Here is a 27,527-nt window from a genome sequence, read left to right as displayed (position 1 = left end):
TCCCTCATCAGTAATTGTGACCTCCTCTTTGGGACTAACCACTATCTTGAGATTTAATACAATCTTTAAGCTGCCTTTGAAACATACAACTCCATTTGTGCTGCTGTTTCTGGCCCTTTTCCCTGTGTAGAAGCCTTTTATGGCCTCAGTTGGTCTATAACATTCCTCTGAGTGTATGGAGTGTGTATGAATCACACTTTGTCAGTTCTGCTGTTGGATGTCTCAGGTGCTCCTAGTTTCAGTCCCACCTCAATGCAGTGCTGTTGTGAACATGCTTGCCAGGTGACAATATATATGTTTGTCCAGTAGGTGGATACTATGTTGGTGTGAAGTTGCTCCAGCTGTATGGAATGGAAATTTAGTGGGGTATGTTCAAATCTAGTTGACACTGCCAAATGGTTTTCCAAAGTGCTTATACTTTATGCTTCTATTACATCATGGGGGAAATTTCCACCATATTACAGCCCCATCAACCTTCTTAGGAGCAAATGGCAGGATTCCATTTTTAAAGTTTGTGTTTCTTATGATTAACAAAAAAATTGGTTATTTTTTATGTTTACTGGATTATGAAAGGTCCTCTTGTGGGATACAAACTCCGCTTTCTTACATATTTCTAACTGTGTTATGTTTTAAAGTTGATATTCATAAATAACGTGTATTTTGGTTATCTGCTTTTGTCAGTTACTTGTGTTACAATTCTTTTCACTCTTAGTGGTGTGTGTGTGTGTGTGTGTGTGTGTGTGTGTGTGTGTGTGTGTGTGTCTGTCTGTCTGTCTACAGATGCTCTTAACTTATTTATAGATGTATGGTTTTCCAATTTTTCCCCTAAATGGCTAAAAACTATTAGAGACATCCTCATTATTATCTGCATACAATTTATATTTAGGCTGGAACTAAACTTGGAAAGCATTTTGTTTAAGGTTTTGAGGCAGACGTTTTACCAGTGGTCTTACATTTATATTCCCTGTTCTAGATTTATATTCTTTTTATTGTTCTTTCTGTTCTCTGCCCAAGAAGAGGATCTGTTGACTTACTACAGTGTAAGAATTTTGAGAGTGTTCAGGATACCGTGATGATAATAATTCTGCTACTCAAGTTATGACTATTGTTGTTGTCATCACTGCAGGGGTCTTTTAGATGCCACTAGCAGTGCTGGGTATTGCGGCACACATCTGTAACTCTTTCACTAGGGTGGGAAGGCAAGATGGTTAAGAGTTCAAGGCCAATATACTCTACATGATGAGTTGTTTATGAGTTGGGGGCGGGGGAGTGCTTAATGGGAATATTAAAGCTGACCTAGACTTCCATTAACTCTTTATTGATAACTACAAATTTCACAGACTCTGTCATTGTTCCTTGTTTCACAATAAAAATAGCTAAGGCCATTAATAATCTGTCACCAATAAACAATATAGGCTAGGCTAGCTAAAATATACATTAAATTGAGTTACTTGTGGGCCAGTGAAGGTTCTAGAATATCATTTGCTTGATTAGATAAATGAGTACAATACTATTTCTCTTCTGATTCTATCTTCCACTCATCTGAAACCTTGCAGATAGAAATAAAGCTATTTTGAATGGTGATCTCAATATGAAATATAGAATCCACAGAATACACAGGTTTTGATGGAATAACATTCAATAATCAGGTTGCTGTGAGTCTTACATTAAAATTCAATTACATAGTAAAAAATAGAGTAGTTATAGCTAGAAAAAAATACTTTCAGAGGCAGCAGATATCTTGGTGGAAATGAACAGTTCTACCTAGAAAGTCCAGGAAGTATGCAAACTAGACACCAGGATACTCAGTACATTGAATTTAATCAGAGAGTACACACAGGATATGACATAAAACAGCAGCTTACTAGAATAACTGTCATCTGGAACACATGAAAATAATTTAGAAAATGGGCTAAGGTCATACTCTCTGACAGTAGACTTCTTGGAAATATAGGCATAGAATCAGACAGGTGTATGTGCCATCCAGCTGCCTTCCTTGTCACCAAGCCAACTTGAGTCAATAGTATAGTATCTCTTCAGGCAGTAGACATGTCACTGATCAGTAAGCTAAATCTCTAGGGAGACTGTTTTATAATAAAGTCTTAACGGACTAACTATTGATATTTGGGTGCTTCAGACACAGAAGCACATCCCTTCCGCTAGATGGAAATAGCATAGAAATATTTTGTGGGGGCAGTCCTATGATTGTCTAAAGTAAAAATGCTTGGCTTGTCATGAGTTTGTTTGTTTCATAAGCTCAGTGACACATGTGCATTTACACATCTGACACTTAAAATTTTTTTAGATGAATCCTGGTAGAATTTTTAGGGAAATCCAAGTGTTTAGCTATACTTATGAAAGCAAAACCATATTAGATTTATTTTTGTAAATTGATTTTACTGACTGGCCTAAGCATAGACTTTCTTCTTTTCAATTATATGGTTACAAAAACTGTACATTACAAACAGTATAGAAACAAGCAGAAAAGAATGTGCCACACATCCTGAATAGTTCTCTATATGCAGTAGAATTTACAGATATAAAAGAAAATACAGCCTACTCTTTTAAGCGCACAGTTATGTTTTTAGATACAATGTATCACTAGCAAGTGGTTGTGGCCACCAACTCTAGTTGTCCCCAGCAGAGAGAATAAGAGCAAGATCTGTTCGGTACAGCTTCCCTCCATCCGACAAGGCCATTATGTTCTTCTTGTATGTAGTAATATTGTTAATATCCAACTCCTGTATAGGACATAGATAGCATTGTAATCCAATTAAATATGGACATTAATTAACCACTGGCCAGTGATAAAACTTGAGAAACTATTTGTTGTCTCAATCTATAAAGAAAGGATCTTTTATACATGTGAATAATCACTAGGTTGTTTCTAAACCAAATCTGTATGTCACAGTTTACTGACTTGTGCCAGACTCAGTTTGAGTTAAGAATTACAATCTGCTCCTGTCCTCTGCAAATTCTCTGAGTAGATTCCCACAGCAGATATGTGGTTGTTTCTGGGCCACTCGCTAGAGTCTGATTAGGAAGCAACTGGCAGGACAACGGAATTACCTGCTTGTTCTTCTCACACAGATCTTTCAGTAAAGCATCCAGCTCATTCTCGTCTATGTAGCCATTGCCATCCTGGGGGAGGAGAAATGAAACAGTACACATTGGAGGTAACTGCAATCCTCAGAAAATCCCTCTTGGCAGGATTCCGGCCCTCTGGGTTAGCATAGTGTCCTTAACCCACATCTACCACAGGTGCAGAATAGGTGAGCACTTAGGTTTGTGAAATAGACTGAAATTCTCAAGGCACTTTCACACTTAATATTTCATTTTATGTTAGAAGTATCTTCAGTTGGGATAATTAAGAAATTAAAACTAAGTATATTCCCACGACAAAGGAGAACAGCATGGCTTGGGAAGCTGTGGCTGCTTAAAGTCACACCAGCAGGCAGTAGTTATTTAGACTTTAGGTCCAGGAATAGAGAAATTAGAAGGCAAAGTCATGACCTACCAGACTCACACCCAACTTTTCCTCACACATGAGGTTCGTTCTCTCTCTCTCTCTCTGTCTGTCTCTGTCTGTCTCTCTCTGTCTCTCTGTCTCTCTCTCTCTCTCTCTCTCTCTCTCTCTCTCTCTCTCTCTCTCTCTCTCTCTCTCTCTCTCAATGTGGGAACCTTCTGTGGACTGTTTCCCTTAGCTTAATTTCTATTCATCTCTGCCAGAGAATATCATTATTTGCAGACAAATCTGTGGCTCAGAAGATTTAGGTTCTACATTCAGATTCTCATGGTGGAATACCTCAGGCTAGCATCTGAATAAGGATGCACAACATGAGATACACTATAGTGAGATTTCTGCAGAATGAACAACTTGGTTGGATAATGTCAGTTGCCCATACTTTTTAAAAACTGTGAATTTTTACTTTAAGACTTTTATTTTCTTTTGTTGAGTATGTTCCAGGTTCTCCTTAAGGGTGAAATTGTAGACAAGACAAATTTGAGAAAGAAATAATAATATGATTTTTAAACATAGAAAACCCTGAAGATAAAACACGTGGACATTGATAAGTAAATTTAGTAAAGTTGTAAAATATAAAATTCTACCTCTAAAAATCAGTTGTTTCTATACATTAACAATAAACTATATGAAAAGAAATTAAAATCCATTTTTCAGTAGTGTTAACAGTAGAATAAATGCTTAAGAGCAAACTTAGGAATAGAAGTAAAACCCACACACATGGACAGCTGTAACGCTCTGATGAAGGAAACCAGACACCAGCCAGTGGAGGAGCACCTGTGCTTATGGCCTGGAAAACCTAATACTGTTAAAGTGTTCACCCCATTTAACTCTAAAGATCAGTGTAATCACATTCCAAACTCCAATGGTATTTTAAGAAAAAAAATATAAAAGATACAACTAAAAATCACACATAACCACAAAAGACCCAAAGCTGAAGTAGTTTAGAGGGAAAAAAAGGATGAAAATGGAAGTGTCAGGCTGGTAAGATGGTTCAGGGGCTGAGTCTGTGCCGTGCTTCCCCTCCTACAGACAAACAAACAGATATGAAAACAGAAACACCAACAGTTTGTGATTTCAAAATATAGTATTCAGTTACAGTAACTAAAACAGTATGGTAACTATTTAGGGAGTGATACATAGATGAACAGAACAGAACAGAATAAAATAGAATAGATAGCTCAGGAATTTGTCCACATGCATAGAACCAACTGATCTTTCACTAGGAGGCTGAGTACAAGGGCAACGGTATTCTCTTCAAGAAAAAGTGTGGGGAAAGCAGTGTATCCACATGCAAAGGGGCAAAATAAACCCTGGACCTCTGTTTTTCATCTCAGCAAAATTAATCCAATGCAAATATTTAAATCACGAAGACATAAAACTCCTAGAACCAAGTATGGTGATATGCATTTTTTAATTTTAGCTCTTTAGGAGGCAGAAGCAATGGCCAGGCCAGCCTGGTTTAATACAGTGAGTTCCACTCCATCCAGCACTGGACCCTGTGTCAAAACCAGACAACATAAACATATAAAATAGGTAAAAATCTTCATGACACAGGTTTTAAGAGTGAGTTGTGGGTTAAGAGGTCAGAGCATAGACAACAGGAAGACAGTGGAGCTCAGCATAGAAGCTGCCAAGAAACATCCAGAGTGAAAGGCAGCCTAAAGATGAGAGAAGATATTTGCACTAATTCCTTACCTAAAGGGAATGTAATATTAAAATGTATAATGAATAACAACCACTCACTAACATAAAACTAATCTGATTTTAAAATGGTCTAAAATGTGAATAGGTACTTTTAGAAGGAAGATGTAAATGGCTAATCAGTTTATGGAAAGATGATCAACATTACAGGTCATCACAGAAATGCAAATTAAAACAAATGAGGCATCATTTCACAGAGGCAAGAATGGCAACTCCATATAAACAAAGGAAATACGTGTTGTGAGGATGTGAAGACACTGGAAACATTTGTGCACCATTAATGGAAAATCAAAATGTTACAGCAAGATAGTTTGATGGCACACCAAAGCAGTGTACACGGCATGTGTTTTGCTTTGCATGTGAACTAACATAGTATAAAACATTACAGTTCTGTGTTTTTACCCAATAGAACAGGGTCTCGAAGAGATTTTAACATTCTATGCTCATTGCAGTATTTTCACAATAGCTAAGATATGGGGACAATCTAATGTCTATTGATGAGTAAATAAATGAAGAGATCATTAATACTGTATATGTAACAAATTAAAATATAGCTGAGCCTTGAGAATTCACAAGGTGAAATAAGCTTGTCAGAGAAAGGTAGTTAATGATCCACTTATGCAACATTAGTAAAATAGTGAAACTTGTGAAGTCTCAATTGTGTAAGGTAAATCAGTTCTAAGGAACTGCTATGCAGTCTTGCTTCCATAGTTAATTAATATTATATTTTATGCTTAAAATCACAAGAGGTTAGATTTCATGTTAAATTATTTTCATAATATTTTTTTCTGAGACAGAGTTTTAGCCTTGTGTGGCCTGGGCTGTCTTGGACTCGCTTTGTAGACAGGCTAGCCTCAAACTCACAGAGATCTGCCTGCCTCTGCCTCCTTGAGTGCTGAGATTATGGGCATGTGCCATCCATAAGATTTTTTTTTAAAGGAAGAAGGGAAAAAAATCCATTTACCTGATCATATAACTCAAAGGCCTTGTTGAACTCTTTCCCGCACATTTTGACTCCCTAGGAGACAGCAGAGAGCTTCAGTTAAAACAGGATGTGCATTTCAGCTTGCGTCTCATGACGCATCTCCCACCTATTGACTTTTTGTGGGAAACATTATTTACTGTAGAGAAAAGTCAACTACCTGGAATTTCAGAAGGAAATTTTCTTGCACTGGTAGTAACCTTTCGAGAGAAAAACATTATGTCAATAGGTTGGAGTGGCAGAGGATGTCCAGCTTATTCTAGTGACACCTGTACCAGTCGGAAGCTTACCTGGCCATCTCTGTCAGTTCCAGCTTCCCATCGTTATTAGAATCAAATAGTTTCAGCTGAAAGACATTATCATTGTTTGGACCATTGAGTTAGGAGTTATTGAGTGGAGGAGACAAACATTCAAACTGCAAACATCTTGAGCGCCTGCAATGCAAGTGCTCTAATACTGAGCTGCACCCCCAGCCTGTTTTTTTTTTAAAGCACAAAATTCAATAAAAGCAGTAAGTGGATAACAAGACTAAGTTATTTTGAAAAATTTCAAATTATGTAATTTCCCACTGGGTACTAGAAACCTAACAATACTTCCTAACTCACTATTGTACTTACATATCACATACTGAGATGCACTCAGACACAAATATACTCATTTAGTAAGCATTCACATGAAAAAAAATCAGTAAATATTGCCATGATGAAAGTAATGCTAATGCTAAATATGCCAAATGTAACATTTTTTATATATGTGAGAAAAGAAAATGCTATGGTGAATACAGTGCATAGAGGTTTAGAGAGGTCATTCCCAAGGAAATAGGAGGTTTGAGATGGTCTAAGAATTCTTTTTCGGAAGCACGTCTTTTTTTTTTCCTTCAGAGTTCTGTACTGACACAGTATTTTACAATCCATTGACGATAAATTCTAATATTGTTGTACTGTCTACCAAGATACTGCACAACTAGATCACAGAGTTTAGTGCCCATAGGGAAATGTTTCCTCACTTATATATTTAAATTTTAATTAGTTCCTGATTAATTGCTTCCTGGATTGGAACTGGTTTATGACATTTAATCAGACCTACTGGGCCAGTCCAACAGGGGAAGCTCCCATCTGAGTCACTTTTGAAAGGCAGCTTCAAATTCCTACATGGAAAGGCAACTTTACTTTAAATAGACTCCCTTAAGATTGAGACAAACTAGAAAATGGATAAATGTAGGTTATTTGCCCCTTCCCAAAGGAAGGTCTTGCCTTCATGACAGAGCAAGGATGACTCCACTTGTGTGCTGCTGCAGCAGCGGATGAACCTGTATTGATGAGTTAGAATCCTCAGTGGCACTGAAGGGATCAGAAACCTCTAGAAGGTTGCTCCTCAAAATCTAACATAGCATAGAGGGAATACTTTATGCCTTATTTGCCTAATTCACGGGGTAAGAATCATAATAGCTTTACAGCTTATAGAGAAAACATATATTGTTTGCAAATGCTAATCCTATGAGCTAAGATGAGTAAACCACCTACCTGAGACAAATAACTTCATGAATGTTTATTTTATCTAGAACCTAGTTCATTTATTTCCATTAGGCATCTTCGCTTAAAGAAGTTTTGTGTCTATATTATTCATGTTCTATAGCAATATTTGTTTATATGATTATCAGAACATCACGTTCAAAGTTTGAATCATCTCATTTATAGCACTGATATAATATGCAAAATAATAAAAATCAAAGGAAAAACTCACTTTAGGTAATTTAATGAATAAAGTAACTAATAGCACTTCATGAACTCTAGAATAGCCTGCTTTTCTAAACTATGATAAAAAAAAGTTCAGAATTTCTATGAGGAAAAGGTGTTGTCACATAAACTCTATGTACAAACATAACATGTATAAGCTATATAAATTAGTGATACAATTACTCTGGCTTTTAAAGAAAAGTCATCTGCGAGGTAAATGTGACGAGGGTTTATCAGAAATGCTCATCTGTGGCTGTGTGATATGCAAGCTGTGGTTTATTTATCCCATCCTAGGTAGCCTTGGGATGTAGCAAAATCACAGGCAGCATGTTTAACGGTTCTTGGCTAAACCTTTTCCAGTTTAGTCTTACCATGAGGTCTGTGTACTCGGCTAGTTTTGTATCATCCACGGTCTTATTTGCTTTTTCTAGTAGGTCTTTTAGAAAGTTCTGTCGAGAAAAAAGAGCATTCAGAAAATTTTATGTCATTGATAATATGCAGTTTGCAACAGAATATACCTGGATGAATGCAAAGAAAACCTCTATGGTAGAACCAGGTGAGGAGAGGACTTTGGAAGTCATGTGGTCCTGCGGCACCTCAAGATGAAACTACCTGGGAAAGGCAGAGAACCTGACTCTTAATTAACACCCAGTTTGTGACAGTCGGAGTTGTGTTGCCCTGTTATGAGAGCAGTTAAAGGAGTAAGTGGATTGTGTAATGTAAACGGATTTGAATTAAAAGTTAAAACATCAGCCCAGTGGATGCTTCTCTTCACCGGTATTTTAGTGATCTTCCTGTTAGAAGCATAAGTTCCCCTTCCCTGTACCTCTCTAACCTGTGTGAAAAAAAATGATCAGCAAGCTGGATGGAAATGTGCTTCTAATTTAAAATGTGTTTCCTGCCGCACCTCTGGACATATTTTCCTATTAGTTTGCAGATAAGGAGAAGCCCATCCTCCAGATGGTGTGGTGGTTAGTTTTTAGGCATCACAGGATCGACAGAATCTTTGTTCAAATGTTTCCTCCAACTCTGCAAACTACAACAGTTGCTAACATCAAATCATTGAGGGACATATGAATCATATTTAAACAGAGATTAATGTGGGAAGGGTGAAAATGATGATTATTAACTCAACAGTTGAAACTTGGGAGCACAATTAATTTTTGTTTTACAGAGGTAAGAATTAAATAAAAGGTTTACAAAGGTTTGTGAATTCGGAGGGATGTAATAGCCTTTCATTTTCTTCGCTGATGTTCATTTGCAACGATTTCGTTTCCTCAGAAAATGAATTAACGCAGCTATGGAAACTGAGCAGACGTGAGCCCAGAGAGTCCTGGAGGGCTGTGGCTCTTTGGCATTTTGACAGTTCTCCATCTTACTCATTAAGGAGAACAAGCTCTGCGAGATTGACTCCACTTTTTTCAAGGAAAGGCTGTTTCTTGGTCTGATACATTTATTTTTCCCTTTGAACATTCTGCTTCGGGTCCAAAGTGAAGCATATAAAATTCAAAGTTATCTGGTGGGGGTGAGTTTTATTTTTGAGCCTTCTGAGTTTTTTTTTTTTTTGTCAGAGATTAATTGGGTTAAAAAGCCTCATCAGACACTGAAATGGTGGTCACAAAAATAGCCTTGGAGAAACCTGGGACACTAGGATTCAAAGTCATGTCTGAGAAGAAGTGAATTTTTTACTCTATTATGGATCTTAAAATTAGCTTTCTTTCCTTAAAATTAGCTTTCTTGAAGAATCCATTAAAAAAGAATGCCAAAGTATCCTTAAAATTCTCCAGGGAGAAGGACTTCTCTTTAGAGTTTCCTTTTGGAGAATAAAATTTAGAACAAAGAAAGGAACTTTGGGAATATTTAGAGGTCAGTATTGAAGTGAGCTAAGGTTTTCATCATGTACTGCAATGATTTTTTAAAAATAAATCTTTTAGTCTAAAAGAATAAAACCATAATAGCTTCCCTGTCACTTTGTGGAATCTAGTTGCAGGGTGGTATGTCTAAAAGGCGTTGTTTTCAGGAGCTTTATATGAAAAGTGTTGCTACTTTAAAGAGGCTGCATCACAGTGGTACAAATGTGCAAGTCCAATCTCTAAATTTCTAACCTTTGAAAACCATCTTGAAGTATAATTAGGAAAATGATGCACTCATCTCCTCACAGATCAGTGGCAGGAGCAGCAGCTCACAGTGAGGGAAGCGTGAGGCATGAAGCACCACTGACATTAGCGGACACTCTAGGGCACAGCCTAGGCAGCTGTGTAATATTGAGAAATCCCCCGGCCATGGTGAACTTCTGTCTCTGCATATATTGGGAGTCATAGGACACTGCCTTGCAAATTTTCTGAAGAATAAATGCTGAGAAACATTTCAAATACAGTACTAAGTCTGTGGCACAGAAGGCACATATTCAGGTACTCCAAAAAATACTAGCTAGTTTCCCTTTAAAAATTAAAAAGAATATTTTGTTGTATGTGTATGTATCTGTGTGAGGGTACATAGATGCTATGGCACATATGTGCATTTCAGAGAATAATTCTCCTTCTACCATGTGGGGCCCAGGACATCAAACTCAACTTGTCAGACTTGTTAGTGGGCGCCTTAAGCCACTGAGCCATCTCACTAGCTCTTGCTTCCTTTATTCATTCTGCATTCTGAGGTTAGAGAAAACAGGGTCTTTCTGACCAACAAGTCTTCTGGATGACTGGAGGAAATGAACTGGAAGATTTGTTCCCAATCCTGAATTGAGTGTCATGTCATTTGTTAGGCTTTGTGTTTCACAGGACAGTGTGCAGCATCTTACTTGGACTCCATAGTACATCTGGCACCATGGTATCATCATTAGCCCTGCTTTAAAGATGAAAAGTAGAAGAATCACACAGAGACTTGTTCTGAGGCTATAATTGATTCAAATTTCTTTTCCTTATGTCCCTCTCCCACAAGACCTCATCACATTTGTGAGATATAAGCTGATAGATTTATTTTCAAAATCTAGTTTTCCGCACTTTGTATAATTTATGTTGTTGAGGGGCAGCAGGTTATGTGCTGTATCTAAGGTCTTTGAAGTGGATAAGTCTAGGATTAAACATTACATCCCTGTGTCTTATTTCTGTGAAGCCTTCAATAGGTCTCTTTTTTTTTGCAGGCTTTTGTTCACCAGAATAATGCTTATCTTATATAATATATGCAAAGATGACATAAATATGCATAAGGTACAACACATATCTGTCATTTTTTTGTTTTTTGTTTTAAATGAGAAATCTATTTAGGTGTTCAATTTATAAAATAAAATTTAAAATTTCACCCAAGAGTGGTAGCCTACTTAGTTGGCATAGTTAGCTACATCTGTCTCTCTGTGTGCATGACTATTACCCATTTACCTTATGTAACAACTTAGGTATACCACAGAAAATGCTAATTTCCTGCACAGATGAGCAAAAACTCCAGAAGCACTTGAAGTCTGTCTCCCGATCTGGTGTTTGCTTCATTAATGATGTGAAGAGTGGGTGCAAACGTGGCACTGCTCAACATAAGTTTCTTTGGTGGGAGGTTTTTTTTTTTTTTTTTTAAAAAGCTATGAATCCCTCAGCAGTTCATGGCTGCACCTCGAAGGAGCATGCTTAGCCTCAGCTCTGACTCACTCACCTTCAGTTCCTCGGTTTCTATGAAGCCACTGTGGTCAGTATCATACTTCCTCCAAGTCTGCAAGACATTGGGAGGCAGAAAGCATGTTTACATAAACAAATCAATAAAATAATCCAACAGTTTCCTCACTTCCAGCACCTTTCTTAAAGGGAGGATGATTTTTTTACCTTCATGAACTCCTCACAAGACTTCAGTTGCTGGCATCGAAAGAGCAGCAGGAAATTCTCTTCTGTGGGCAAGACGTGAGCCAACTGGAAAAGATGGAAAACCAGAAATGAGGAGCTTGGAAAGAAGCCCATGCCATCACCCGCTGCTTCAGTTTTGCTTCAACATGCTCTGTGAGCAGCTGTATCGACCGAGAAAATAGGAGCACATAAACATCAGCTGACTAATAGGGTAGGCGAGAACACACACAGTTGCCTTTCCCTTTCCGGTGCTTTGCTTCCGCAGAGTATTGAGGTGCATTCCAAAACGTATGCCTCTGAGGGCCCGGCTGTCTAGCAGAAAAGATGGCTGTAGTGGACCACATTTCATCTGCTGCACATACATACAGATGCATGTTGCACAAGCTCCATGGCACTGATCACGTCTCGGTTCTTTTGGAGTGCGCGGGGTTAGCCCACAACATGGCTATAAATTTCACGTGCAGTGAGAAATTGTGAGGGCTATGCATATAGGCGAAAGGAAGGAAGAAAAATAATATATATGTTTAATTTTGGAGAGAGACACGACAGAGATGGACCGAAGACAACTGTAAAAGAGTAGAAAGAGGCAAAAGGACACAGCATCATAAACACGGGAGACTGGGTAGTAACAGGGAACGCTCTTAAACTGTCGTCTCTGCCGAGAGGACATCCACTGCTTGAATTGAGGGCGTAGGTTAACTTTTGATGTTCACTGCATGACTCTTTGACATTTTCTCTTAGATCTCATTCCATAGTTTCAATGTTTCTCTCTCCCCCCCTCCCTTCCTCCCCCTTCTTTCTTCATTCCTCTCCCTCTCTCTCTCTCTCTCTCTCTCTCTCTTGAGGAATAAAGAGCCACAGATGCCATTTTAAGACCAGTATAATCTATTGCATATGGAGAAGGAGGGAGCTGGATTGATGGCTGCACTGCTGATGTGCCTTCTATTTCTGGCTCTGTTGCTAATGAGCTGTGGTCCCTGGCCATTTCCCGTGCTGCACTGGCCCTTGGTACCTTCATCTCCAGAAAAAGGAGGTGAAGGAGAAATGAATGTCCCAGGCTCAGTATACGTGCTATTGGACTTACTGACTCTTCATCATTAAAGAATGGATCTTCGCATGCTACATTTGACTAATTTCTAACGTGGCTGAATTCCCTGAAGTACAGACACAAGCCCTTACCCTTTGTACATACACTTTAAATCTGTCTACATCAGAGACACTTAAATTTCTCCCACTCATAGCCTCTTTTCTCTTGAGAAAGTTTTACGTGGCGTGTATAATGTAAATATCCAAGCAAAACAGTTATGGGTAATAAACCATAACAATTTAGTTTAAAATAATTCTTTTCTATAATTTTATAGGCGATTAAAGATGAAATTAAATTGTTTTTATATAAAGATTGAATCTTGGCTGGATGCTTGATACTTCAGGACACAGAACATCTTCAGTCCTTTAGAATTGATTTGTCTGTGACAATTCCCTGAAGTACTATAAAATTGTCACTGATGTGAACACTATTTCACACAAATATGTGGTTTAAATTGGTACAGCCATGTTTTTGCACCATTACCGAAACTGTTGAAAATTCTGTCCTAATCCGAAGCCAGAATTAATTGACCAAATTTTTGTGGAACTCAATTCAACAACTCTGACAGAACATTTTAAAATCAAACATTGTACTACAATAAAAAGACATAATAATTTGAGGTATACTGGGGAATGACAGCAGGAAAATATTCAAAATCTTTGTTTTCCATAATTAAACTATTATGCTTCTTTAAGAGCAAAAAAACTTCATGTGTACAGTAAGAAGACTGCAAGTCACAGCACCCAATGCAGTCTTAGTTGGGGTGTTCCAGGCAGTGCTTGCTGGTGTTGCATGGCAAGATGCTTGTGCCGTGACAGGTGAACATGTGTGCTCAGCACCAAGGCAAGTGCTGCCAGGAACACTTTGAATTCATTACACTTTTAATTTTGAATTAACATTTGATTTTTGTGCATTCAGAAAACTTTCACTGTTACCAAATTGTTTGTGATCCCATGTGAGTCACTGTTCCCAGTTTAAGAAGCTGGGGTTGAAATTAACATTAAGACCGGAAGATGTCATCAACATAAACATGAAATATTTTCGTGTCCACTTAAAATTTTTCCAATGTTTTTGGTTCTTTAAGGTTTGAGGTTTAATGTAAAACATCCTTTCACATTATGTGCAATCTCATCTCCCTTACAGTTGGGTAATATATTCTTTAAATTATCTTGCTTTTAGATCTTTGAAAAATTGCTCAAATTATAATTCTGTTCATAGTTTATATATATATGGCTTAGAGTAAGGTTAAAACAATATAAACAAATCTTGTTAGAATATTTAGCATGATCCAGTCAGAAAATACCTAAACTAGAAACAAAGACCACTAGAGTGGGTAGATGCTAATAGATCTAAAGGATGGAAATGAGGCTTTGGGATTGGACAGCAATTTTAGAAATTAAATCAGATTTTGTTCCAGAATTATATTTATCACTGTATTGTGTGATTATATATACATATAATAAATAATATTATATTTATACATAGTAATATTTAATATTATATTATTCTTTCAGTTATTTTTGTGCTACATTCAAGTCTTGTCTGTATAGTTGACTTCTTTACCCATAAAATTCTACCCCTCAGAAATAATACAGTTCAATATAATTCAAAGCCGAAATTTAAGCCAGGTATGGTGGCACATGCTTTTAATCCCAGCACTTGGGGAGGCAGAGGCAAGCAGATGTCTGTGAGTTTGAGGCTAGCCTGGTTACAAAGTGAGCCTAGGACAGTCAGGGCTATGCAGAGAAACTCTGTCTTGAAAAACCAAAAACCAACTAACCAACCAACCAACTAAACAAACAAAAGGAATTTTTGAGTTAAGAACACTGAGAGACAGGTTGAGTGATCTGACCTAGTGACTTGTGGACTCTGAAACTCAGGTAAGCTTTATGACTGTTAATAAACTAAGTCCACAGCATGCTCCTTGATTATAGCTGTAGGATGAGTTGGTTGCTCCTTCACTCTTAGAATGCAAAGGAAGCATTTGTTGGTGATTGCTACCAGGGCTATGAGAAGCTGTGCTTTTTCCACTCACTGAAATCTAGAACTCATCCTTCTGAGTTTTTCTTTCCTCTGTATCAGTATCTGGGCCACTAATAGAAAGCTGCTATAAATGATTTCTATTATTAAAGAAGCATAAGTTAGGCCCAGAAAGCAGGTCTCCACTGAAGCTCAGGGGGAAAAAGGAGAGAGGGAGAACTGTAAGCACAGAGAGGGTCTTCAAAGAGAGGAAAAGCAATCACTCCCCCTGGTGCAGAATGCTGACTGCACTCTGGAGAATGCTTCTTTTAGAACTTCAAAGGACACAAGGAAGGAGTAAAGATTCAGTCAGGAGAGGAGTGAGGACAAAGACGTAACAAAATAGAAATCTTAGGTCTTAAAGAATGAGGAAATAGGTCAGTGACAAGACAAGTTGACCAACAGAACTTGATGCTAAGTGTTTCTATGTGATGCTGGAACTCTCTTCCTATTATGTCACTACTGTAATTAGCATAAGCACTCACTTAGGCAACTGGAAATAGCCAATCTCAGCTCTTCCTTGATTGGTGTGTAACTTTTAATGTTTTAAACAGTTCTTTACCAGGCCATTTCAAAAGCTCAGAGAGTGTTTCTTGTCTGCATCATATGCCCACTAGAGTCAATGGAGCCCAGCATACCAGGTGCCTATCATCCATGCTTGCGATTTTCTTGATTTGTTTTTTAATTACAAATATTTCATTGACATAATATAGAGTTAACAAACTTTACTAACATTATTTTCTGTATTACTTGAATTTTATCAACTATATGTTGCTTTAAACTAAAAAATAGTGAGTGATTTCTCTTAAAAAGTATAGCAACCATTTAAACATAGAAAAAGTGAAAGAATATATTAGTCAGCAATGATTAGATGTAAGGTTAGGGAAATGTACCCATCTTTGTTTTGTAAAGTTTTTGTAACTCACATAAAGATAAGCACTCGGGAGGCAGAGGCAGGTAGATGTCTGTAAGTTCGAGGCCAGCCTGGTCTACAAAGTGAGTCTAGGACAGCCAAGGCTACACAGAGAAACCCTGTCTGGAAAAGCAAAAAAACCCAAAAACAAACAAACAAACAAAAAAAAACAAACCAGAAAACCGAGAGAGAGAGAGAGAGAGAGAGAGAGAGATTGAGAGAGAGAGCGATTTCTAGAATGTCAAATATACCTAGAGTCATAGTCTCCTCCTGCTTATTTTTTCTTCTCTCACCTCCTTCTGCTTTTTGGTTTTCTAGACAAGGTTTCTTTGTGCAGCCCTGGCTGTCCCAGGATTCACTCTGTAGACCAGGCTGACCGTAAACTCAGAGATCCGCCTGCCTCTGCCTCTAGAGTGCTGTGATTAAAGGTGTGTGCCACCGCACCTGCTGTTCTTTAGGTATAGTATAGATGCATTTGTGTGTGTGCGCATGCTGCTCTGATCTTAATTATAAAAATACTGACTATCTCTATATGCAAAATGTTCTTTTAAAAATCTCGTTAAACTGTTAATGTTACTCATTATAGTACTATTTTACTCATATCATTGTAAGACAAAATAGCCATTTAAAAAGCAGAGGGTGTGTATGGGTGAAATGTGCCTGGGGTGAATAGAAAGACTTCCCTTTCAAGATGAATTCTACAGTGTCATGGTCCTGTGTTTTCTGTTGTTCCTTTTGTTAATATGTACAGATCACTATTCAAATTTCAGACAATGCCATGGAGATCTGTAGCACAAGGCCTAGGATGTGCCAAAGGTCCATCACAGCAGATGCTAGGTAGGGTTGCTTTATTCTCTGATTTTTTAAAAAATATATTTTATTAATTTATTCTCATTACATCTCAATTGTTATCCCATCCCTTGTATCCTCCCATTCCTCTCTCCCTCCCATTTCCCCCTTACTTCCCTCCTCTATGACTATTTTCTGATTTTTAATGTCACCATGTCCACAGAAGTCCCCAGTCCTTGCAGGGTTTCAAGACTGTTGGAAATTCATTAGTTACTGGGCTATCTGCTTTCCCTCTATGGACTCCCCAACCTTTAGTGTTAGTTATATAAAACAGTGGAGTGAACCAGGGGGATGGACGGAAGGCAAGACAAATGGAATACATACAGATGAAATCTCTTAATTTGTTACTTATAGAATTAGTCTCTTGGCTCTGAAGGTGTAGAAACAAACTTCTTTCTAGTTGCCTGCATCTTCTTGACGGTACCAGCTATGTTTTCTCTACTAATTCTTTGCCTAGCAGCTGCATCAATAAATATTTCACTGATGCAACGAATAATGGTAACTTTGTCTAGAGCCAAGTGTAAACACATGGAAGTAAACTTTTCTTGAACAGAATTCAATTTATTACTGGGCTGCGGATAGGGGTTAATGTGGATATTGGTAGATGCCGCCCTGATCTGTTTCTTGTTCAGGAGTATTACTGTGTGCTCAGCTGTTCCATTAAGGAAGTGCCTGGGCTGAAGATATCTGAAGTTCCAAGGAGCCTGTATCTCATGGTTAGTCTACACAGCAGTGTAAAAGTCCTACCCTCTTATTCAACCCCCCACTTCAGAGCTCATTATAGAGGAAATCTCCATTAAAGCTTTGTGAGAGCTCAGCATCACTCAGGATCCAGGCCTGCTGTCTTTGCTCTGCTTCTGTAGGAAATGATGCCCACATACTTCCTGGCAATCCCCTTTGTACCGTTTCCTCTCAGCTATGCTTCCGGGGAACTCATCCCTAACAGGATTTCCACTTACACTCTTTGCCATCTCCCTCCATTCTGTAGCATAATATGGAGTTCCTGCCTTAGCCTTTAGAGAAGGTTGAAACTCTAGCCATGCCTTGTGTGGCTGCTGAATTCTAGGCCACCATATTGATTGCTGGTGATTCATAGTCAGCCCTACTAGGACTCTTAAAGGAAGACAGATGATTTCAAAACCCCCTTTCCCTAACAATTTCTAAGCAAGACATAGGTGTAAAAATAAAGCAAAATGCGCCATGTTGGAGGAGTACCAGTGAGGGTGACTTCATAGAGAGACAAAGTGCCAAGACAGGCACATCCTCATGCACAAAAGCAGAACTCATCATGTTTAAAGGCAGCTATGGAACACATCGCCCTTCCTGAGCACACTAAGCAAGGATTCGTTTTCACATTTGAGAAGCCAAGAGCGTCTTTCCCACCAATGAGGAGTGAATCCAGGGAGTGTGGAAGGTAAATAGTCATGAACTTAAAAGTATTTGAGTTTAATAACTTGAATTTAATAAATTATGCGAGAAGGAGAAAGAAATGTTGGCATTTGGAACAATAGAGTAGGTATTTCTGTATTTAGTAATGCCAAATGTGCATCCTAGGCTTTTACATCCTTCTGTTTGTTTGACATGAATTATCTCATGTGATGCAGGGCTCATAGCAGACGTGTAAAGTTAGTGTATAGTCATACTTGCCCATAGTCCAGGAAACAGATGTTCTGAGACTATTTTTACATAACTTGTAGTTTAAAGCAGTTCTGAAGTCAGATGTCCTAACATTTTTTAATTTTGAGACATTTATCCCCCCCCCACCAGCACCCTTTACACACACAAAAGTGCTTCTAATAAATCATTTTCAAAAGTCCACACAGAAAAAGTTTTCATTCCTGATTTCACCATTCATCAGTTTCCCCAAGTCTAAAGTAGATAGTCGAACAAGAAAAATAGCTTTCCCCTTGCCTAAGTGTGCACACTTCAATCCTACCTTGGAAAAGAGGAGGAAATGGCTGGAGAAGTATCTACTTCTCTTTGATGGTTGTTACAGTTTTTAGGTTAAAATAACTTTTAGATCTAGTTTTTTTCAGTGTATGCAGTGACCTGGACAGATAGAAACACTAAGTCTAGAGAGGTTGATAGGATCCTACACACTGCCCAAGGGAACACAGGGAAAGCTTAAAGATTTGACATCTAGCAAACGAAAATATCTATGTGCACTTCATGTGAGACCTAGAGAAAAGAATTCCATGACCTGCTAAATCATTCAGTCTTCCTACTTAATTATTTTAATGGACCTTCTTTACAACAGAACTATATTCATCTGAATAAATTTAGAACATTTCTGACTGCCACAGCATTCATTAAATTATCTCAGATTTTCAATGCTCCTCTTTTGAATTTATATTAACAATCCTGTTATTACCGAACCATCTTCATGTGATTTTTAAAATCTATTAAAGTCATCTAATTACCAAATTCAGAATATTAGACACATCAACATTTCTTTCTTTTTACTATGTTTAGGTAAAAATGCATGTTATGGAAAGTGTAAATCTACTGTATCAGGTCAGAACACTGAAAATTAAACATCATGCTTGTCTTTTTTAAAATTCTATTGAGGGAGTCCCCCAGGGAAGCAGGATACTGCATGCACGTTAGTTTACTTTGATTAGGCTTCCATGAGTTCTAGAGTCTGAATTAAGTGAGCATTACATACAAGCTAGTTCAACCCCTTCTTTGAACACTAAGACATAGTGTACTTGCTAGGAGGAAGGTGATTATAGTATATTCAGGAAATTTGGGGTTTTGTGTGTGTGTGTGTGTGTGTGTGTGTGTGTGTGTGTGTGTGTGTGTGTGTGTGTGTGTGTTTTAAACAGCTAGCTAGGATTTTTATATTGGAATGCCTCATTATATGCAGGACTTCCAAGCAAGTAATAGTGCATATCAAATTGGACACAGGATGAACTTCATTTAGCACAACTTTCTGGTGAAACCAGAAGGTGAACTGTGAGTTTGCACATCCCCACAGTCTCCTTTTTTTCTGCATGTTTCCTGTTCCATTTTACTTCTGTTCCCAGGGATGTATCAGGTCTTATATTTTCTCAGCTCTTAATTAGCTACCGTGGACATACGTTATGAACCACCACAGCAGTCTTCTTCCTGTTCTTCCGTTTTAAAGCTCTCTTCTCTTTAGAGAATTTCTTTCTGCTATCATCTCCAAAATCTTGGCTAGTAACTGTCACGAGGCCATACCACTGTACAGTGCACAGTGTCATTAGTAACTGTCACGAGGCCGTACCACTGTACAGTGCACGTTGTCATTAGTAACTGTCACGAGGCCGTACCACTGTACAGTGCACGTTGTCATTAGTAACTGTCACGGGGCCATACCGCTGTACAGTGCACGGTGTCATTAGTAACTGTCACGAGGCCGTACCACTGTACAGTGCACGTTGTCATTAGTAACTGTCACGAGGCCATACCGCTGTACGGTGCACGGTGTCATTAATAACTGTCATGAGGCCTTACCACTGTACAGTGCACAGTGTCATTAGTAACTGTCACGAGGCCGTACCACTGTACAGTGCACAGTGTCATTAGTAACTGTCACGAGGCCGTACCACTGTACAGTGCACAGTGTCATTAGTAACTGTCACGAGGCCGTACCACTGTACAGTGCACAGTGTCATTAGTAACTGTCACGAGGCCGTACCACTGTACAGTGCACAGTGTCATTAGTAACTGTCACGAGGCTGTACCGCTGTACAGTGCACGGTGTCATTAGACTCTGCTGTTTGGCAGGTTTGCTATTCTATCTCTATTCCATCTTCTCTTACTTCCATTTCTCTTTACTCACAAAGAAACCCTTTCCTTCCCTCTAATGCTTCTCACCTTCAACCTGTGTTTCACCACATCTTAAGACAACGTGCTTGCTGGTTGCTAGCTTCTCATTGACATTAAAGTTCAAATGAGAAGTCCAGAATGTCTAGATTCTATCTCAAAGAGCATAACCTGGATCGACTAACTTAACCTACTTAAAAATTTAACACCTTGTGAATAACCTTTTTGTTGTTTCTATTCCATAACTCCATATCACCAAATAAGTGACATAGTAAGTAACTGAGTCCACCAGAGTGTTCAAGGTAAAATTGCTAAATACAAGATAATAGTTGTCCTTTACCTAGAACTATAAAGCAGTTCAAACTATGAAAAAGCCAGTTTAGAAAATAACTGATAATGGATTTTCAAGGTAGTTTTGAGTAATTATTTATTTCATTTCTTTTATGTTAAGAAACATAATTTTATTATTCTTGTCTTGATTAGTTGGCCTCTGTAGCAACTGTAAGTTCAGTAACTATTATCTATTCATACAGTAATGAGTTGCACAGTGGCAAAAGGGGAAAGTGTATGCTCCAGGGAGAAATCTTAATTACACAGATAATAATAGTATGTCCTCCCTTCACTCTATTTGTAGTAGGTGCTTAAAAATATGTATATTTCACACTGGTCCATTATGTGTCCTAATAAGATCTATTCTTTAAAAACCAGGTTAAGTCTCAGAATCAGAAGTAAATTATAACTAATTTTTAAGGCTGCTGCACTTCAAAACTGAAGAGCTTGAGAATTTCTTATGAACATAATTATGATTTGTCATATTTCAAAATATGACCCTATTAGTTCTTCTAGATAAAGTGTTCTATCCGTTTTTAAAAAAATTTTGTGTAAGTAATTTATTCAGATTACATCTCAATTGCTTTCCTATCACTTGTATCTTTTTGTTCCCCCCTCCCTCCCTCTTTCATCCTATTCCCCTCCCCTAGGTCTGTCTATCCATTTTTTAATGGGTTCTTGAGCTAAACACAGCTGAGATATCAGTGTAGGAATAAGGGAAGCAGCAACTATTTTGCAAATTGAGTGTATAGATGGATGTATAGTACAGATGGATGGATTTCTTTTCCTTGCTATATAGGCATAATAAGATCTCTTTAAGAGGAAAAGTCTTAGTTTGAGCGGGGAGGTAATGCCCCCCAGGGACAGTCATAGGGGAGGGGAATAAGGGGAAAATGGGAAGGAGGGAAGAATGGGAGGATACAAGGGATGGGATAACCATTGAGATGTAACAAGAATAAATTAATAAAAAAATTTATTTAAGAAAAAAAGAGGAAAAGTCATTGTCAAAAGGCATGATTTAATGCTCACTTTTCTATTTTTTTTTTTTTTTGGAATTTTCAAGACAGGGTTTTTGGTATATTCTTGGCTGTCCTGGGTTCATGTTCTACACCAGGCTGGCCTTGAACTCACAGAGATCTGCCTGCCTCTGCATCCCTGAGTGCTGGGGTTATAGGCATGTGCCACCATGTGGAGCTGACACTCATCATTTTAACTTGTAGAGATTCCAGGGTGTAACCTATACTAGACTGAGAAGTGTTCACTCAGTGTAGGAAAATTATTGTGTCTTTGCTATGGCCATCTTTCAATCTGAAATAGGATTTCAGACACCAGGGTGCAGGTTTTTGTCATGACATCTTTATAGGACTCGATTTGTAGACTAGGCTGGCCCCAGACTCACAGAGATCTGCCTGCCTCGGCCTCTCTGAGTACTGGGATTACAGGTATGTGTCACCACACTGGGCTCAGACTCTTTTAAGTTTCTAGCATTAAAAAATTTTTTTTCCTATTATTTTATTTTTTACATATACATTTATACGATTACACATACATACAATAAACTAAGTTTCCACCATTTTGAATTTGATGTGTTGAAAGAGAAGATGCTACATTACTGACATTTAATGCCCTCTATGAGTGAGTTATGCTCGACTGAAAATGACCTGATAAATGTCAAAGTTGACGTTCATTCATTAAATCAGACAAATGCACAGGTTCCTTACCTCCACAATTCCTATTTTCCCATCATCTCTCTGCCCATACTGATCCACAAAGGTTTTCATCTCAGGTGATAACTCCTAAAATTATAAACAATCGGGTAAGTTGTTTGTGAAGAAAAGTTTTTGTAAGGATGTTAATAAATTGCTGCAAAGAAATATGAAATAGAGTAGCTGTTAATACACTTTAAAAATGTTTGCCTTGTGGAAGGTTATTTTATTTTGTCTTATAACATTCTCTTATTTTTAACATAATGTCTTATCTATGGGCGGTAGGAGTAGGTATTTGGCTCCAGCAAGCAAAATATGTGTATGTAAAAGAGTAGTCCAGTGTGTAAACAGTGAATGTTTCTGGCTAGAAGCAGGTGCATGTTCATTAAATTAAATTAAATGTTGGGAGAAAAGTGTGAGAGAAGAAAATGACTTGACAGATTTGCGTTTTCACTAGGAACTGACAATACTGAAGACCATATTTTAGGCCACTGATTGTGTCTGGTTGCTGCCTCTTTGGAACATGAGAAACAATTTCCCAAGTTTCCTTTGCTTCCATTTTCTTCAAGATATTATTTTCCCATGCATTTGTATAATAAATAGTGCTTTGGAGAGACTAAGTAAATGTTATTTTTTGATTTGACTTTCCTCACCCCCAATTCCTTTTTATAGTCATGTTTCCTATTAAAATACTAGAGAGTTATGAACTCTAAGCTATTTTAAGTGGGTCTCAAGCAAAGCCCACTTAAAATATCTCTGTTACATGAGCTGGTCTATTTAAAATAGGTCAGTTCTTATTAATACCCTATTCTACCTCCCTGCGAAAGCAAATTAAGGTCTTGATTTTCACCATAATGAACAAGATGGCAGTGCCAACCACATAAGTTTACCGTAGGGGTAGATAGCTGTTTTAATATAATGTAAGGGCCACACTGAAACTCTTAATGCATTAATGTGCCAACCAACATTTTCCCTTTTGAACTCATTGTAAATATGTAGTAGAACTAATGAAGAAAGCACCATAAATCAATTTAATTATACTGAGGTCCTAAAACAGCCTTTTTGCTATGGGTAATTTTCAATCTGCAGTTGTTAAATTTTGTTACAGAAACAATGATAAGAAAATGAAGGTGTATAGCTCAACAGTGTCAAGCATGGGAGCATCAGTCCTAGAGTTATCACACGTATCTCTAAGTGAACAGAAAAATCTTCATTTTTAAATGTTAAAATTATGTAATATTGCTAGTTCAAGTAGAAGACTTGATATTTGCCTTGGGAAGTTGCTGGGTAGTAACTGTGCTGCAATCTATGTTTTAAATGATGAGGGACATGCAATCATCATCATCATCATCAATTGTAGACTTACAAAGATGAGGATAAATGTACTAATGAGACATTGTTTAGTGCAGAGGAGTACTGTGTTTGGAAATACTTCACTGGGCTATCATATTCATTTGGTGAAAATGTGAAAAATTTAACATTATTAATATGATGAGCCAAATAAACATTTCTCCCTACTCTTCTACGTCAAGAAAGGAGAAGATGTCTAGTTTACCAGGTCAGCGTGTGTGTTTTTTAAAGAGAAAAAAATACATAAAAGTAAGTTTATGGCTGTAGATCACCAGTTTAAATGAAATGTGTCTACTATATATGAATTCTTAATCTAGATCTTAATTTAGATTTGTAGTTATCCAACCAAAGCCTATTATGTAATACAGGAAAAATACTCAGGTATCAAGGTACTAAGCAATTTTATATGACTGTATGCTGTGTGAAAGATTAGTTTTATCAAATTGTAATCGAATTAGAGCTTCTTATGGACCAAATTTAGGTTCTACACAGCAGAAAAAGTAAGCTCTAAACTCTATAACTTTCATCTGAGCTTTTTTTTAAACTAGAAAAGTAAAAGTATTAAAATGAGAAGAGGAAAAAGCTCTGAAAAATACAGATCTCATGAATATTTGTATTTATAGAATTGAACTAAATTGCAATATTAAAGTTGCTTCTGGAAGATTAAAATATGATCATTTAGCTGCTAGAGGCACCACCCAAGCTTGTAATTACAATTTCTATGTAAAACAAGACTTTATGCATACATTTAATATATTTTAAGTGAAGAAGAAAATGCCTTTTGTCTTATTAGCTAAAGATCCATAGAACTGTAGTGATAGCATTACACAAATTCATTTGCATGCTAATGCATAACGGGAAAAGAGGGCAAAGTCCATAGAAGACATTTTTATTTGAACTCATTCTATTGCACTTTTAGATTACACTATATTAAATCTGGGTAAAAGAATCCCTAGAGCACGATCTGGTTTGGCATGGTTTTAGAAACTTGATAGTCTGTCTGTAATATGTCAGAGTGTGTTTATAGCCCTATAGGATTCTTTTTTAATATGCTATATAGGGATACCTACTATACAATTTCACCATAGAACAACAACAAAACCAAAAAAACCTAGCCCTATTAATACATCTCTCTCTCTCTCTCTCTCTCTCTCTCTCTCTCTCTCTCTCTCTCTCTCTCTCTCTCACACACACACACACACACACACACACAGCACTAGAAATGGTGGCATGCTATGTAATATCTAGGGACGGTATATCACCTTTATGCAAATATGTTTTTTTGTAATTGTAACCCTCAACACCAGAGACCATTAACATTTAACTACTCCAAATCTAACATTGCTTTCTGAAAGGCAGTCTTATGTAAAGGCCATCAAACCTGTAAAAGTGACAACCCATTCTCCTTTATACAAACATCTCATATGTTTAAAAGCTGGCTGGGTACATTTTATTTGCCGTCATCATTTCCCAACAAATAAATTTGGCCCAAAGGAAATAATTTATAACCAATAATTATGATTTATTTAACCGAAGGGTAAAGTCAAAACCCATAGCTTATTTAACAATCATCACTACTAGTTTTTCATCAGAATTTTTTCTTTGTACAATATGTGAAATTCTTAAAATGCTTTTTTTTATTGCTTTCTTAACTTTTGGGTTTCTCTCCAACAAAAAAAGAAAGGCGTTTATTGCTAAATTTTCACTCACACTTATGTTACAAGTTGGTCACCTTTTCTCAGGGCTGTGAAGGCAAGCTGCTTTCTCATGCCCCATCCCCCCAGCTACACCGACATCGCAGCAAAAATTGGCATGAGAATCTGCAGATCTGTTCCTGGCCACCAAGGGGCAGAAATGTATTTCTACCCCTACCTTATTGTCTGGAAAAGAGAAGTTAGGAATCACCCAGCCAGCTCAGTGGTAGAGGTGGGGGGTTTGTTGACGGGGCTCACGCATCAACGTTTCCTTTTAAGGCCTACTATGGAAAGGACACGTATAGAATATGTATGTCCTATTTAATACAACAGGGCTTTTTTTACTTTAGCCCTCCTCCCCGATTTCCCCCCGACCATTGGAAAGACGTTCTTTCTCGCCTTTCTTAGTAAGTAAGCTTTTACTTTCGCCCATGAAACCTCTTTTATGAAACGTAAGAACAGGTATGTTTTAGGGTTGAAGGGTCCTGCAGAAACCCAAGCCTACCAATCCAGCCTTCTTTCGCGCCTGCAGAAGCTCCTGGATCAAGTTCTGTAGCTCCTTTCCTTCCAGGTAACCACTTCCTGCAAAGACAAAGAGGCACCCAGGTGTCAGATGTCTCTTTCTAAGTTTCTTCTCTGTTCTTTCTAGGACAGCCGTCCTGGGAGGCTGTGTCGCCTTAGCACCGAGATTAATCAGCAGCGGGTACAGGTTATGCTGCGCTCTCCTTCCCCGGTGTCGAACTTCAACAGCACCCAGGGCAAAGGAGAGTGGGGGTGCTGGGGACAGTCTTTGAAACTTTTGGGAGACAGGGTTTCCGAATCTTTCCTTCTGTCCTACCATTAACCGTTCCTAGAAAGGAAACCGCTTTCAGCGTGGGGATGCCATACTAGCATTGCAAACTTCCAGGATGATGGGTCGATAGGCAGGGGGGAAGCCAAGATTAGGCAGGATGAAGAAACAAAACAAAACAAAACAAAACAGAAAAAGGATGGTTGAGGTGAACAGTCTCAATGTAGAGAAAGGGCAGGAAGGAAAGGGAACGGGTCTTGAAAGGGTTAAAAGAGAAAATAATCACCGTCAGCGTCGAAATGAAGCCAGATCTCGAAAAACTGTGAGGCTGTGATCAGGGATGACTGCAGGTGGGATTCTGCCATGGTGCAGCGGCAAGTAGCAGAGAGCGCTGAGCGCGAACCTCGGGGCGAGAGGGCTGCGCAGGCTGAGCTGGGCGCGGCGCGGCCGGGCGCTGTCCGCGGTGCTGCTCCGTTCGGGCGTCCTCCGGAGTTCTCCGCACCCCGCACCCAGTTCTCAGTATTTATCCCGCCGGCCCCAGGCCGGGCCACGCCTCCTCCTGCCTCCCTTTCCCAGCTCCCGCCTCTTGCTCTCGCCAACCTTCTTCCCCTCCCCTCCAGATTTCTCTTTTCCCTGGAAATAGCTGGCACTGGAGTTTCAGGAGTCTAGGAAGCAGCAGGTGGTGGGGATCCTTGATCGTCATCCTTTCTTCTCACGTTCCCGGTGCCCATGGAGGCTCTCTCGCTCCCGAGTGTTATAGTAAAGCAACACACCTGGAACGATTTAATTTTCAGATGGAAGGGAACTTTGGCAGAGGGTAAACCACGTTTGTGGTGATTTTGTCTGCTTATATTTATCCAAAGAGTTTGAACAAATTCAGACTGTCAGATATTAGTTCAATTTGATTCATGTATACGATGGGTTGGTTAATCTCAACAGTGTTTCGTTCTGTGCTAAGGAAGAGCGTTTCCGTGGCTGTTTAAGCTATGAGGTGTCCTTACAGACAGGGAAATGCAGGATTATGGGGCTGTTGTTGCCTTTTCAGCTTGAAGTGGGGTTACTGGAATGCAATAGAATTAACTCATAAAAATTTGAGATGTTAGGAACGAAGGGATGTTAGCGATTCCATTACAAAGTATAAACTGAAGGGAATGTAACGCGTGGTCACCAGGTGATTCAGTAACAGCCTCATTCATTGACTTTAAGCAGCTGTGACTCTCCTACTTCT

General features: G+C 38.3%; 1 protein-coding gene across 1 annotated transcript; it reads right to left on the bottom strand.

Annotated features, from left to right (window-relative positions):
* Positions 1 to 1,802: 1,802 nt before the first annotated feature.
* CALB1 (calbindin 1) lies at positions 1,803 to 26,813 on the bottom strand. The gene is made up of 11 exons (XM_084775478.1): positions 26,586 to 26,813; positions 26,015 to 26,091; positions 22,481 to 22,555; positions 11,755 to 11,838; positions 11,588 to 11,644; positions 8,317 to 8,394; positions 6,500 to 6,555; positions 6,370 to 6,409; positions 6,192 to 6,245; positions 3,070 to 3,141; positions 1,803 to 2,741 (listed from the first exon to the last, which is right to left on the bottom strand). Exons 1-11 carry the CDS (start codon positions 26,662 to 26,664, stop codon positions 2,628 to 2,630), a joined length of 786 nt encoding a protein of 261 aa, XP_084631604.1. The 5' UTR covers positions 26,665 to 26,813; the 3' UTR covers positions 1,803 to 2,627.
* Between the last annotated feature and the right edge of the window lie 714 nt (positions 26,814 to 27,527).

This window comes from Acomys minous (assembly GCF_964271855.1).
Source record: "Acomys minous genome assembly, chromosome: 1".
Lineage (NCBI taxonomy): Eukaryota > Metazoa > Chordata > Mammalia > Rodentia > Muridae > Acomys > Acomys minous.
Note: the sequence above shows the minus strand (reverse complement) of the source record. Positions and strands in the feature narration are given on the sequence as shown.